The sequence below is a fragment of the Prionailurus bengalensis genome, chromosome B2 (genome assembly GCF_016509475.1).
Source record: "Prionailurus bengalensis isolate Pbe53 chromosome B2, Fcat_Pben_1.1_paternal_pri, whole genome shotgun sequence".
In the NCBI taxonomy this organism is placed as follows: Eukaryota; Metazoa; Chordata; class Mammalia; order Carnivora; family Felidae; genus Prionailurus; species Prionailurus bengalensis.
This window is the reverse complement of record NC_057349.1, coordinates 104864647-104878017: the sequence shown is the minus strand read 5'-3', so window position 1 is coordinate 104878017 and position 13371 is coordinate 104864647. Positions and strand designations below refer to the sequence as shown.

Sequence of the window (13371 nt, the reverse complement as noted above, 5' to 3'; positions counted from 1 at the left end):
TTATTCTTTTAAACAGTGTGTAATGACATCCTCCCTAGAGACTTCTTCCATGAAAGAAGGAAAAATACTTCCTCAGAAGTCATTTTCTAGATTCCAAGTGTAATGAGTGAAGCACAGTTAAGAGTTAAAACCTGGGTTTACTTTACATAAGAAGGTTCAAAATTGAACCGCAAAAAAGGTGATTCTAAGAGTTTCTCCATTTCCTTGTTTTGTGTTACTTACTGATATGTCCATGAACGAAAGGGACAAGTAAAAAGACTGCCATTACTATTTTAAACCTACAAATCAGTGCATGCGTTCTTACTGTAAACTTTGAGCTAAGCATATTTTCTGTTTTCAAGGAGGAAATCTGCAAGACTCAACTATGTGGAACGTCAGATAATTTACTCTTAACTTCCCTGGAAGTAGATAATTTTCTTACGCTGAAATATAAACTGTGGAATATGTTTCAAGTACTCTGTGCTCCTGTTACCACCTGAGAACTTAACTAAAATAACTATAGCAAGTTTATGTTTTTAAGTTTGGTATTTAAGTATCAGAAGTTGGCTTTTGTTCCAAATGTTTAAAATAGGATTAGACAACAAAAAGGTATGTAGCAGAGAAAGTATTTCTTTCAATTCAAACACTACTTTATAAGTTTAAGTGATGCATGGTCCAAATAAACAGCTCTCTTCAAAGATTTCAAAACTGTTGCACACACATTTAATGTAATCCAACAATGAAGAAAGACACTATAGATAAATCATAATTATGATGTTTATTTAGCAAAATAAACTTAAAGTTTTCTATTAAAAAAACATAAGAATCATATCCAAATTTTAGCTTCCCCCATCTTCTTTGGTATTGAAATCAATGTTCGGGGTATAAAATATTTTCTTCTGAAGTTGAGTCACTGGGTCTATAACAGTTTTCCATATAAGGAAAATAGAAAATTAAATTGCCTGTAACTGTCTTATTTATTGAACAACCAATGGATGCATTATGTGTGTGCAGAGACCAACATCAAGGAAATATTCATTCACTGATGTGTTTTCTACAGAAAAATATATTTCAATTTTTTAATGATCATCTGTCATCATTTTATTATGTTGTCCGAATAGTAATCCAATATGCAGATCCTGCTGTCACTTCACTGATGAACTACCCTCCAAGGAAGTGAACACTGCCATCCCAGGACTTAGCAATACTTATTTTTCAACATGATTCCACCATTAAAATTTTTCTGAATTTCTCATTATTGTGGGCTTCAGTCTTTGCCATAAAATAGTATCTGGAAACTGCTAAACATCATTAAATTAATATTAATAAAACCCAAATCTATCTAAATCGTTTTCTCTCAAGAAAAAAATATCACTTAAAATCAGACTTGTTGTTTCTTCTAAGGGTAGTATTATATATGCATTGCTAAATTAGCCAAGCCAGTTACTTCCAGAAACACCAAGCTACTCTTCTTCCTCTGATAAACCTTTGCCTTTCCAATTCCGATTTCTCCATATCCCTGCCTCTTGTATGAAAAAAATCTTCCCCTTAATTTGTTAAAATGAATCTGAGATAAAAAGTCCAGTAACAAACTAGGGCAATTTTTTTTTTTTTTTTTTTTTTTGCATAGACTCTTGCGACCACACAACGATCCGGCAACGCATGGCTTTAGCGCTAACACTGTGACTGGGAACAGGACGAGTACAACCACAGTAAAATACAGCTGTCTATGAGAAGGACTGCGTAAAGGCATCTTTGGCCATGCAGGCTCTGGGCCCTCTGGAAATAAGTCAGCTGCATTGCCAACATGACAAAGAAAATAGCGATGTTCAGGATCAGGAATAGTTTGGTGTACGAAGCGGAAGGGGCTCTGCTGCGAGTTGTCATCATCCGCGTCTGTCCAAACCGGCCTTTCATCAAGCCCCCGTTTTTGTGTTTCTCATACGTTACATCTGCAAAATCTAAAAGGTCTTTCATCTCTTCATCTTCGTCTATGGGCAGTTCTTTCTGTGCTAGAATCTGAGCTTTCTGTCGAATCTTTTTTTCATTGACCTCAATCTGTGCAAAAATATCAGGGACCGCGTCCACAAATTTATAGCGTTTGCCTGCCCTTCGGTTTTTCTTTGACTTGCTCTGCTGCTGCTGCTGCTGCGATATGGCAAAAATCCTATCAATGGCCTCCTCCGTCTGCCTCTTGTCTGAAAATCTCAGCAGGCGCTCAGCGGTCTTCCTAAAGCTAGCTGTGTTCCGGACTCGGGACAGGATCTGCTTCTCCAGCAGCTGGAACACTGGCTTAAAATGCTGCAGGTTCTGTTCCACAATAGCAGCGTAGTCCTTCACCTCGGGCACAGTGGTGCTCTTGATGGCTGAACTCCGGTCGAACAGAATTTTCTGACGATCTGCAATGACCTGTGCAAAGGCAGACTGTCCCGTGGTCTCTCCTGTCCAAAGGTAAGTGGCGTAGGCATGCTGGCTGGTGGCTACGAACACATCCAGTTGCTGGGAGTCCCCGTGGATGCTGAAACTCTGAACATCTACAGACGGCCCTATAAAGAGGTAAGCGGTCCTGGTGATGGGACTCCGGAGGTGCATGGTGACATTCACGTAGTTTGTCCCGTTGTAGGGATAGCCCCGAGGGTATGTCACTGAAGCAAAGGTTGCTTTCTCACTGTAGCCGGTATCATCCATCCAGTACATTTTGTACAGACCATCCCGTTGCCTGATAAAAGCCCCGTGGACCCCATCTACCACTGTTTCCTCAAAGGGAACATCCACATTGTGGAAGAAGCTTGCGGCGGTCTCCAAGGGGCTGTCCTCTCCCAGGTGTATTTGGTCCACGAGGAGAAGGAGCTGTGGATGAAGGAGGATCAGATTCCTCTGCACGCTCCTCAGATTAAGCTGGGGGTTATAAGCTCCCACACCTTCCCCTCGGATGAAAACCACTCCATTTTTCTCCATTGCTGCAACCACTCTCCCCTGGCAGCTGGCGGCCAGGTCATGCTTGTATTTAGACCATTTCGATGAGCAGTCTTCCGTGACCTGACCCTCCCAGGGAGAAAAGCAGCTCTTTGACACAGCTGGGGAAAACATCAAAACATTGTTGAAGAAGGTGTACTTTGGCCCATAGAGAGCCTCAGTGATGAAAGGCACACCATTGGGAGCAAAAGTAAATGAGTTTTGATCAGGATGCTCGTGCCCGGCATTAAAGTTTCTCCATCCTTTGATCCAATCTTTGTATTTGTTTCTGTGGACAATGTCATATATTGCACGGCCCCCCAGTTTTCCTGACTTGAAGGAAAGAAACGATCTATTGATTTCTGCAGGCAGGGCACTTCCGTAAGTCACAACACCCCAGTCTTCAAAATAATGCAACGTAGGGGTGCCAAAATCCAGAGGAGGAACGGATTTCAAGCTGGCATCATACCTGAAAGGATTCATTTTTAAACAATGAAATGGGTTTCTGGTGGAAGTTAAAATCACACATCATGACTGTGATGCCACTTTGTGACGTGGCTGGAGGAAACAACACAATGCTCCCCAGAGGGCCGGCAGTGTATTCTGTGTTTGGGACATTTCCGGAAACACCCGTGGATAAGCATGCACAGGGGAGCACCCTCACTGAATGGGAGAGGAGTACTTCATACCGTGGGATCCTCGGGCTTGAGCCTGAAATGGCTGCTGCTGTTCATACTACAGGGACGTTCTTCACGTAACGATTTCAGAACTGCCATCCAAATGACCAGGGCTCACAGAATTAAGTTCCCATCTAAACTAGTCCAGGGGTGCCTATTCTAGAGAACCCCGTGTTAGGATCTAGACTCTAACAAGCCTCAAGTTGTTAGGAAATACTGTTCTGTCATGGCTGATATTACTGAAAGTTTGGTAGAGTACTTTCACCCTCTAAAAAAATAGATTTAAATAGAATTGAATTTCACACACTAGATAAAATTTACTACCAATACCACACGTAAGAATGTAAGTGGATGACAGGCGCCTGGGTGGCGCAGCCGGTTAAGTATCTGACTCTGGATCTCAGCTCAGGTCATGATCTCATGGTTCATGAGTTCGAGCCCCACATCGGGTGCTGTGCTGATGGGGTGGAGCCTGCTTAGGATTCTGTCTTTCCTTCTTTCTGCGCCTCCCCCGCTTGTGTGTACTCTCTCTCAAAATAAATAAAGAAACTTAAAAAATATTAAAAAAAAAAAACAAATGCAAGTGGATGAAATTCAACAAACTATTAATACCAGGAGATTTGTAATTGTGGCCTACTAGTGCCTACCTGGACCCACAGGTTTTGTTTTAATCTGCAGATGATGTCATGCATTTTGGACAATAAATGGCCTCTCATTTTTTTATTTATGACAAATGCTTATTGTCAAATTTATACAGTAATTAACATTAAACTTTCACAGTGATTAAGAACACAGGTTTGTGGCTCAGAGAGGCCCCCAAAGTAATCATAAACAAGACTGTTTGCTTTTGATGATTTGAGATAACATTTCTGACAGGTCTGGATGATTTACTGCTCAAGGGAAGAAAGGCAGGCCTAGATTATTAGCTCTTAGATACTTTTCTCTGAAATGAATCAATCACCAATGGTAGAGTTAATCTTACTGGTGTTTGGTTTTGGCCGTTTTGTCTCTTGTTCTAGAATCTCAGGCCATCAGAAATTGTGTCTCTTTTCAGGTCTAGTTAATAATGTTGACTTAATTATTGTGATTTAACAAATCCAGATATAAAACAAATTGGTAATACTTCTCTGACTTTGGTCACTTTGCATATTCCTATAAATGGCAGAATTTGAACCAAGTGAGATTTAGCATCAATCTGACTCCTAGAGTCAGCTTTATAGGGCTCTCCTGGTCATATATTTAGGGTAAGTGAAATCACATCAAATTACTATTTTATCTGTGACAACAGTCTTTTAAAATGCTGGTTAAAGGATAACCAGTTTTAACTTTATTAATGTCTTTGTCCTCTCTTAATTTTTTAAATTAAAAAAAAATAATGAAGAGAAGCAGAGCAAACCACAGAAGCTGATCTTGGAGTTGAATACACATTTCAATAGCTTGAAAAGACATCAAGGATTAATGATTAACCAGTTCCCTGTAATTTTTATTTTAACTTATTGGATGCCAACAATATACTTGGCAGAACTTTAAACAGGAGGCCCTGGCTTCTCTTTCTGGGCTTAAAAGATTAAGGCAAAAAAAATTACATGGTTCTTTTATTATCAAAGTGAAACTGTCAAATACTGTCAAACACTTTTAATTTTGAAAATTTAGTAACAGCTTTGCTATTAGAAGATTATAATGCTCCATTTACTAAAACAAAACATTTTACTACCTTTATTTATTTATTTCTTTGGTGTGATTGTCGGAGTAAATCCCAGTCTAAATTTTGTGCTTTTCTCTTTATATAGTTTCAAAAATGATGGAAATCAAAACATGCACATCTATTAAATATGTGAGCCTAAGACATCTCCCAGTATGAGAAAATAAAAAACCGCAAACAGTGATGAGATCTTACATGTAAGGAACTGTTTCTAAATGTTTCTAGCAGTGTCAAAGGCTGTGATATGAATTGAAGCTGCAAGGCGGGAGGGGGCATGGAGAAAGGGTTACAAAGTACTTTAGATAGTTGTTCTTTTTAATTGCAATAAACTAGCACCCTGTATCCCCAGGGCCCAATTCCCCCCTCCCTGCCCCCCTAGACAGCCCCACGTGTCATACCAGAGAAATTCTGTGTGAAGAGTGCACCAACGCTGGCCTTTGGATGGTGTTCCTGGACCTTCCACCACACGGTTCCTCCTGATTTGGTCAGCCAGCCAGTTACCACTGCCATTACGCATGACAAATTTATCCAGGAACACTAATTGGCTTTCTGGACCATAAAACCAGTTGTAATTGGAGTCTGCAATAGCCACAGTTCTTTGAAACCCTGGGGTAAGAGGTTTGACAGAATTAAGATAAATGTAAAACTGCATATTCCCATGAAGATCTAACCAATGATTTTCAATGCTGGTTGCAAATTAGAATCAATTCTGTATCCTGGATTAAAAAACCAAAAACACAATGTCCAGGCTTTACTCCTGGTTAATCAGGCCCAGTTAATCAGAATCCCTCTGAAGCCCTTCCACAAATCTTGTGTACAAGTTTGTGTCTGTTATGTGGCAGCTTATTATTGGTAACAGAAATGCCATAGTTCCTAATGCGTATGTATACGGCCCCCTTCCTCATTTTCCAATGTCCATGCTACGTGTAATTATATTTGCGTAGACACACAGGCTATCTATCCTCTGGTGCATGGTGAGCTGCAGAACCTGGAATGAACATCAGCTCTCCTACCAACTCAACCCACGTTCTACGCCAAGATAATGACAGAAGGTGCTTCAATCTTGCACCCAATAAAGTGGAAGTGTTAAGGTTTAAGGGAGAAACTCCATTTCTATAGGAAGAAAACAATTCCCATGGAAGAGCCCGCTAATACATACTGCTGGAAGTTAGAAAATGCAAAGATCATACAGGAATAGGTCAGCAAAACAAAAGCAGGTAAGACTGGATATGATCCAGGTGTCCTTGAAGAATGGGAGGCAACTCTGAGCCAGACAGGAATAAACGGTACTAGAACAGACATTGTAGAGGGAACAAAAAGAGAAATGCTGTTGAGAACAGGCTGACTTTTAACACACAATCCCTTCCAAAAAGATGCCATGACTGTATTTACAGAATTTACAGCTAGTGTTTTCACTTCTACCAGCTTCGTAGATGCTACTGCAAATAAGTCTTATGATAAAATGTGACTTCTGAATCTTCTATTAATCTGTGAATTCCCTGAAAGCAGATGATATGCTTTATTTCTCTTTGAATCCCCTGCCTTGTACAATGCCTGGCATGTAGATGTTTAATAAAGATTTGCTGGATTAACTGGCACAAATACATGCATCTTTCTCTTAGAGGTATTTATACTGTCTTCCAGTTTAGGATGCAGTCAGGGACACAGCTCACAGCAGTGATGCGGCTGGCTGTTAGATCTCAGCTCAAATTACAAAGCAGTGAGACCTCTTCAAGATCCCTTGCTTTAGATGGCCTTTGTTTATCAAGATAAACTACAAAACAGACCTCTCCTCTATCTAAGAATATGCAGTGAAACAATAGGGTTCTGAATGTTAAGTCTCAACTAAACTTTAAGAATCTTAGGGTTCTTTTGCTCTGTAATGTTTTCTAGATAACTAATCCAACAATGGAAGTACTATTCAGTTCATGTGTAAACAACCAGAGCAAAAGATTTAAAGACTGGATTTTTACTAGAGGTCTAGAATCACCATCTAAAAATTGCATTTCACTGGGGTAAAAAAAAAATCCCCATCCTGATGAAAATCTACATCCTAAACTTCTTCAAACATCTTAGTCTTGTTTAGAAATGAGAGTTATAAGGCTGTCCTAGAAATGAATGCGTTCTTGAATCAAATACATCTGTTTTTAGAGCCAGTTCTCTTAGAAGCCCAAGCTACATAGCAACACAGAATTTAGAAGTTTTATAGCAATTCATTTTTTTTGACTTTTCAAATGTTTATTTATTTTTGAGTCATACACAGAGAGAGAGAGACACAGCATGAGCAGGGGAAGGGCAGAAAGAAAGAGAGAGAGAGAGCGAGTAAGAGAGAGACAGAATGCAAAGCAGGCTCTAGGCTCTGAGCTGTCAGCACAGAGTCCAACGTGAGGCTCGAACTCACAGACCGTGAGATCATGACCTGAGCCGAAGTCAGACCTGACTGAGTCACCCGGATGCCCTTACAGCAATTCATTTTTTTATTTTTTATGTAATTTTTTTCAATAAACTGTTTAAAGAAAACACCAAAGCTCCAGCAAATACATAGGTGTAATCTTTCATTTTGAATATATATATAGTTCAGAAATAAAAACTAAAAACTAAAAAATGAAAGAGACTCAAGTTATGATCATACGTCAAGGAAAATTACCATGTAATCATAAATGTTTATATTTTGTGAAGATTCATGAAAAGTAATTTGTATACGTACCCAAGTTTTACATCTACAAAAATAAAAGTACTATGGGGGCTATGAATTGCATCTGATCCATTATGCTCCAAGTTTTAGAGTGTGTAAGTCACAAATCCTCGCATTAATTCCCCGAATGTTCTGGTGATACATAACTCTTGAATTCTTTATTTTTTTGACAAAAAGTCTAACCTCAATATGACTCAAACCTCACATTTCTTCTCCTCATCTAGCCCATTTTCATAATCAGAAACAAACATAATAGCTAATGCTTTCCCACTTTCCCACTTCTGATTCCTCACCGTACCTGGTAGGATGGTTCTATACATAAACGCAAAGTGTTGTTTCAGCCATGGGTGGCCAAAGTGGTTGATATCAAAGTGCCTCTGAACGAGAAACATATACTGGAAGAGGGATCGAGTGGTGTAGCTGCCATAGGCAACTCCTTCATAGAGGGAGCCATCCGTCACCTCTCGGAGCAGGACCAGAGACTTCTCCATGATGGTCAGAACTTGTTTGGTCCATAAGTATGCTTCTTGGAGATACCCTGAAGAATGAAAACACACGGATACAATCACTATGGCTCTAATAAAGCATAAACAAAATTTGGCAAAATGATAGCCGAATAAAACCCTTTGAGTCATCTGGCTAGTTTATATTACAAATGGCATTTTGCAAAACTCATTTGTCAACATTACAAACAGCATTCTGCTAATCTAGGTTTGGGTCGGGTCCATGATGTGGGTTAAAAAGTTCTTGAATACAAGTCCCTTATTAAATGAAGATAAACCTTGAAATGAGTACCGCTGTTAAATAAACTGAAACCTCATCACATCTAAGATAACTTTATGTCTATATGTAAAGATCTTGTATATTGAGATTTAATTCAATTTTTCTAAATTAAAAAAAAATATATCTATTTGTTTTTGGGAGAGACAGAGTGTGAGCGGGGGAGGGGCAGAGAGAGAGAGACACAGAATCCGAAGCAGGCTCCAGGCCCTGAGCTGTCAGCACAGAGCCTGACGTGGGGCTCGAACTCACTAAGTGAGACATCATGACCTGAGTCGAAGTCGGACATTCAACGGACTGAGCCCCTCGGGCACTCCTTCAAGTTTTTTAAAAACTACTACTTGAAAATATTCTTGAAGCTTAATACTTCATACAACTTGCACCATTATTTTATAGGGTTTTTAATAAGCTGCAAATACGATAAAGCCTAAGCAGATAGTCTTCAGTTTGTCCTGTCATTAAAGACAGTTTCTCATTCTTCATGTGCTTTTAGATTCCAGAGGATCTCAAAAGGCAGCACAGCGGGGTAGAGAGACCATTGGAGTGACAATCTCATGGTAAAAATAATCAACTTGGAGTTCTGAACCTACCTAAAATGAGGTCCAAAATTTGGTTCAAGTGCTCAAGCTGTCACATTTTTTAATTTCTGCAACTGAAAAGTAAAGGCCTACAAACTTTATAAAATTCTTTTGACTCAAAAATGCTAGTTTTCTATAATTCTTGCAAGGCTAGCATTTTGGTAACAGTAACAACTCACATTTCTAAAACATTTGTAATCTCCACAGCACTGAACACAATCTTACTTAATCCTTTTAACAATTCAATTAGGCATTGTTACTCCAAAATTACAGAAAGCTTGCCTTGTTCAAGACCTCTGACACATGACTAAAAGTGAACAGGACTTTGATCTGAACCTAGGTCTTTAGATTTCAGGTTTGTTTTGTTTGCTTATATTTAAAACATAGAACCAGTGAGGATAAAATTAAGCTCATTGCCTCCTGATGTGGATGGAGTTTTGTGGCTTCACTCCCACAGACATGTGTGTGATCACCAGTGCCAAACACTGCCACAGCTTACTACATGTGCTGGGGGTGAGGGCTTCCAGGGGCCCCGGGACCACAGACCCCAGCCTAAATCCAAGGTCCTAGGCTATGCAGGACCGGGCTCCCATCTCATGAGGGCAGCACTGTTCTCAGGCTCAGCTTTTGCAGAGGTGACTGTTAATTGTACATTGACTCCTCCTACCCAGCTCTACACCTGACATGCCAGTCTTCTGGAGAGTTTTCAGTTTCCATTCTCTAATCATTAGGGTTTAAAGTTCCAGGGGTGTCCGGGTGGCTCAGTCAGTTGAGCATCCAACTTCGGCTCAGGTCATGATCTCACAGTTCGAGGACTGCTGGAGCCCCACATCAGGGGCAAAATACGCCAGCACTGAGCCTGCTTCGGATTCTCTGTCTCCCTCTCTCTCTGCCCCTCCCCTGCTTGCGTGCCCTCTCTCAAAAATAAATAAACATTAAAAAAATAAAAATTCCAGTCATCATCTTTTTCTTCTCCATATCTACCATCTCCAACCAGACACTAATGTGATGCTTAAAATCAGGCCTGCTAACTTACTGCTCCGTGATATCGCATTACCTAGCTTTTCCTTATTTTTTCCTTACAACAACCTTGTTCAGGAGACATGAGGCAATGTCTACCTTTGTGAACTTCAAATCTGTCAATATGAGGCGCTGGGATTGTTATTGATGCTATGCTCTGTGTTTATCTACCATCCATATAGACCTTGCCTGGAATGTGCTTCATTATTTTCATTATCCATACCCTGTCAATCTTTCAAAGTTCTATGAACCTTCTCTAACCCACCTAAAGAAGACTGTTTTCCTGAATTCAAACTTAATACACTCAATTGATATTTAACCATAGCTTCATGGTACCTCTTACTTTATTCTCTGTTGCTATTATAACTATTGCATAATCACTTTAACATTTCACATCTATCTTCTTTGCAACTGATGTGTAAACTGCTTATGTGTGATCTTGCGGTCCCTGTGCACCGAGTTCTAATTCTCCCACTTTTGAGATTTTTATGTGAGTCTGCTGAGAACTACCGATACACTAAGCTACCTAGTCAGTATCTCCGAGGCTGGTCTGGAGGACGCAGGATTGTTGAAACAGCCTGTGAGGTAGCCCCTAAAGGTAGTGGGTACGCCAACAAAGCCAGGACTATAAGCCTGATTATTAACTGAGATGTGCAGGGCCAGAGATTTCACCTCTTCGTCTGTCTAATCGTCTCATAAATGTGTACACTGCTGGGGCACCTGAAAGGCTCAGTCGGTTAAGCCTCCGACTTCGGCTCAAGTCACGATCTCACAGTTTGTGAGTTCAAGCCCCGCATCGGGCTCTCTACTATCAGCACAGAGCCCACTTCAGATCCTCTGTGCCCTTCTCCTCTGCCCCTCCCCAGCTGTCTCTCTCTCAAAAATAAATAAACTTAAAAAAAAAAAGGCGTACACTGCCTATGTGGGGGTTCTGTAAGACTGTATCCCATAGTTCTGAGCAACCAGAACTGTAATCACAAAATAAATGCACAATGTAAACTCCTGCCAGGGGAGAACTACACATTTTGATCCAATCTGAACCAGTATTTTCGATGCCTGCATACTTTCTGGAACAATTTTATCTACCACAAAGAATGAAGAAGTAAGCTCTCTTCCTGCTACTAAAGAACTAAACATTTATATAAAGAAATAACACTATATTGGGCTAAAACCAAGGACCCGGGCTGAGACTAGCTCATCTTGGGTTCCTTCCACCATTTCATGATGATGTCATTCCACAGGCATTGGGATTTATAAATACTTTGAAGGTTTGCATTTTAATCTTTCATTTTTTTAATTAATTAATTAATTAATTAATTTGCATTTTCATCTTTTAAATCTTGTTTGTTTTTGTAAGAGTAGGGGACAAAGGGAGCTAGGATGAAACTCTACCCTCTTAAAGCTTTCCTTAAATTACTATAAATTGAATCTCTATTCCAAGAGAGGCAACAAAATGTAATGGAAAGAGAGTGAACTTTGAGTTTGGCCAGAACTAGGTCCAAATCCCAGCTACCTTATATGGCTAGTGCGATAATTAAATAAAACAGGGACAAGGATTAGCACGTGTCATATGCTTAGGCAATGTTAGTTTCTTTTCCTCTAAGACTAATTAAAAGTGATGGCTGGTTGGTAAGACAAGGGAGAAAGCTAGACTTGAGGAAATCTGATGTTGGATAATCTACAAAATGCATACTAAATCTCATGGGGAAGTAGTCAAGAGTTCTGTTAGATTTGCCTATTCCAAGTATATATTTAGTATCCTAATAATTCACTGTGATCTTAGGGCTGCTTTTCTTAAATACAGTCTTATTTAATCATTTGTAGACTTTCACAGGTGTTGTAATTAAGTCAGAATTATAGAAGCAGAGAAAATGTAATATCAGCAATTACATAATACGTTAATGCAAAGTAGCTATGTGATCCACAAAAGTCACTTCCAAATTTGAGCTAAATGATCTAGATTGGTTGTTTCAAGTCTTTAGAGAAAAAAAAATAGTGTTGTAATGATAGACATCTATTTGCAAAGAACAGTCATTTCAAATAATAAACCACCCACTTAGGTTTTAAAAAGATGAACATATGGGAAGGGAGAAAAATAAAAAGGGAGAGAGAGAAGGAAATCACAAGAGACTCTTAAAGACAGGGAACAAACTGAGGGTTGAAGGAGAGACGTACGTGGGAGACGGGTAAGATGGGTGACGGGTATTATGCAAGACAGCACTGGGTGTTATGTTTAAGTGCTGAATCACTAGGTTCTACTCCTAAAACCAATATTATACTGCATGTTAACTAACTACAATTTAAATACAAATTTGAATGAATGAATGAATGAATGAATGAATAAAACTAAAAACTCCATTTATCCAGGATGGCTGTCTTCACTGTCAAAATTCTCTGGGAAAATGAATTTTCACCACTGACGGTGTGCTGTAAGGATATGGCTTGGCACAATCAGAAGCCTTACGTAAATAACCTGCAGGCTAATATAACTAGCAGAAATGAGGAAAGAGATGTGTCTCAATTCTCTAAGGGATGTCCTAGGTATTACTTCATCTCATGAACTTAGTTGGGATCTGACTATGAACATATATACTAAGGCTAGGTACAAAAATGCTCTGCTCTCAAGGCAACTGTGACTGATATTGGCTTGGGCATCCCCTCGATTGTGTCCACACGCACCTTGATTCATCAGAACTAGGCTTCCCGTGAGCAAGGCCATGCAGTTGGTGGGTTGGTGATTGTGGAGGTATTGAAATCCCCATCCTCTTCGGTATGAAGTTTCATACATATATCCCGAGACATTGGCAATCACTTCAAGAAACTTCTCCTGCTGTGTCTTACTCAAGTAGTTGTACAAGAAGTCATAGGCAGTGGCAAAACCAACCAGGGAGTGAGCAAGCGGGACTTCATCCCAAGGAGCGTCTTTCACCAGCCTGCAGAGGAAAATCAACCACGTGACTGAGTGCAAGGGTCTTAGAGCGTTCA

At 39.8% G+C, this 13371-nt stretch overlaps 1 protein-coding gene across 3 annotated transcripts in view; it reads right to left on the bottom strand.

The window, feature by feature from the left end:
* Positions 1-738: 738 nt before the first annotated feature.
* Positions 739-13371, bottom strand: part of DSE (dermatan sulfate epimerase) — an 81785-nt gene continuing 69152 nt past the window's right edge. For 2 of the 3 annotated variants that reach the window (XM_043592163.1, XM_043592164.1), the window contains 4 exons: positions 13066-13319; positions 8307-8546; positions 5712-5919; positions 739-3403 (listed from right to left, as the gene is read on the bottom strand). In XM_043592163.1, the coding sequence (XP_043448098.1) occupies positions 1654-3403; positions 5712-5919; positions 8307-8546; positions 13066-13319 (2452 nt within the window). In that variant the 3' untranslated portion in view covers positions 739-1653. Of the gene's footprint in view, positions 3404-5711; positions 5920-8306; positions 8547-13065; positions 13320-13371 lie in introns of those variants that run through there. The other variant, XM_043592165.1, reaches the window with a different exon arrangement.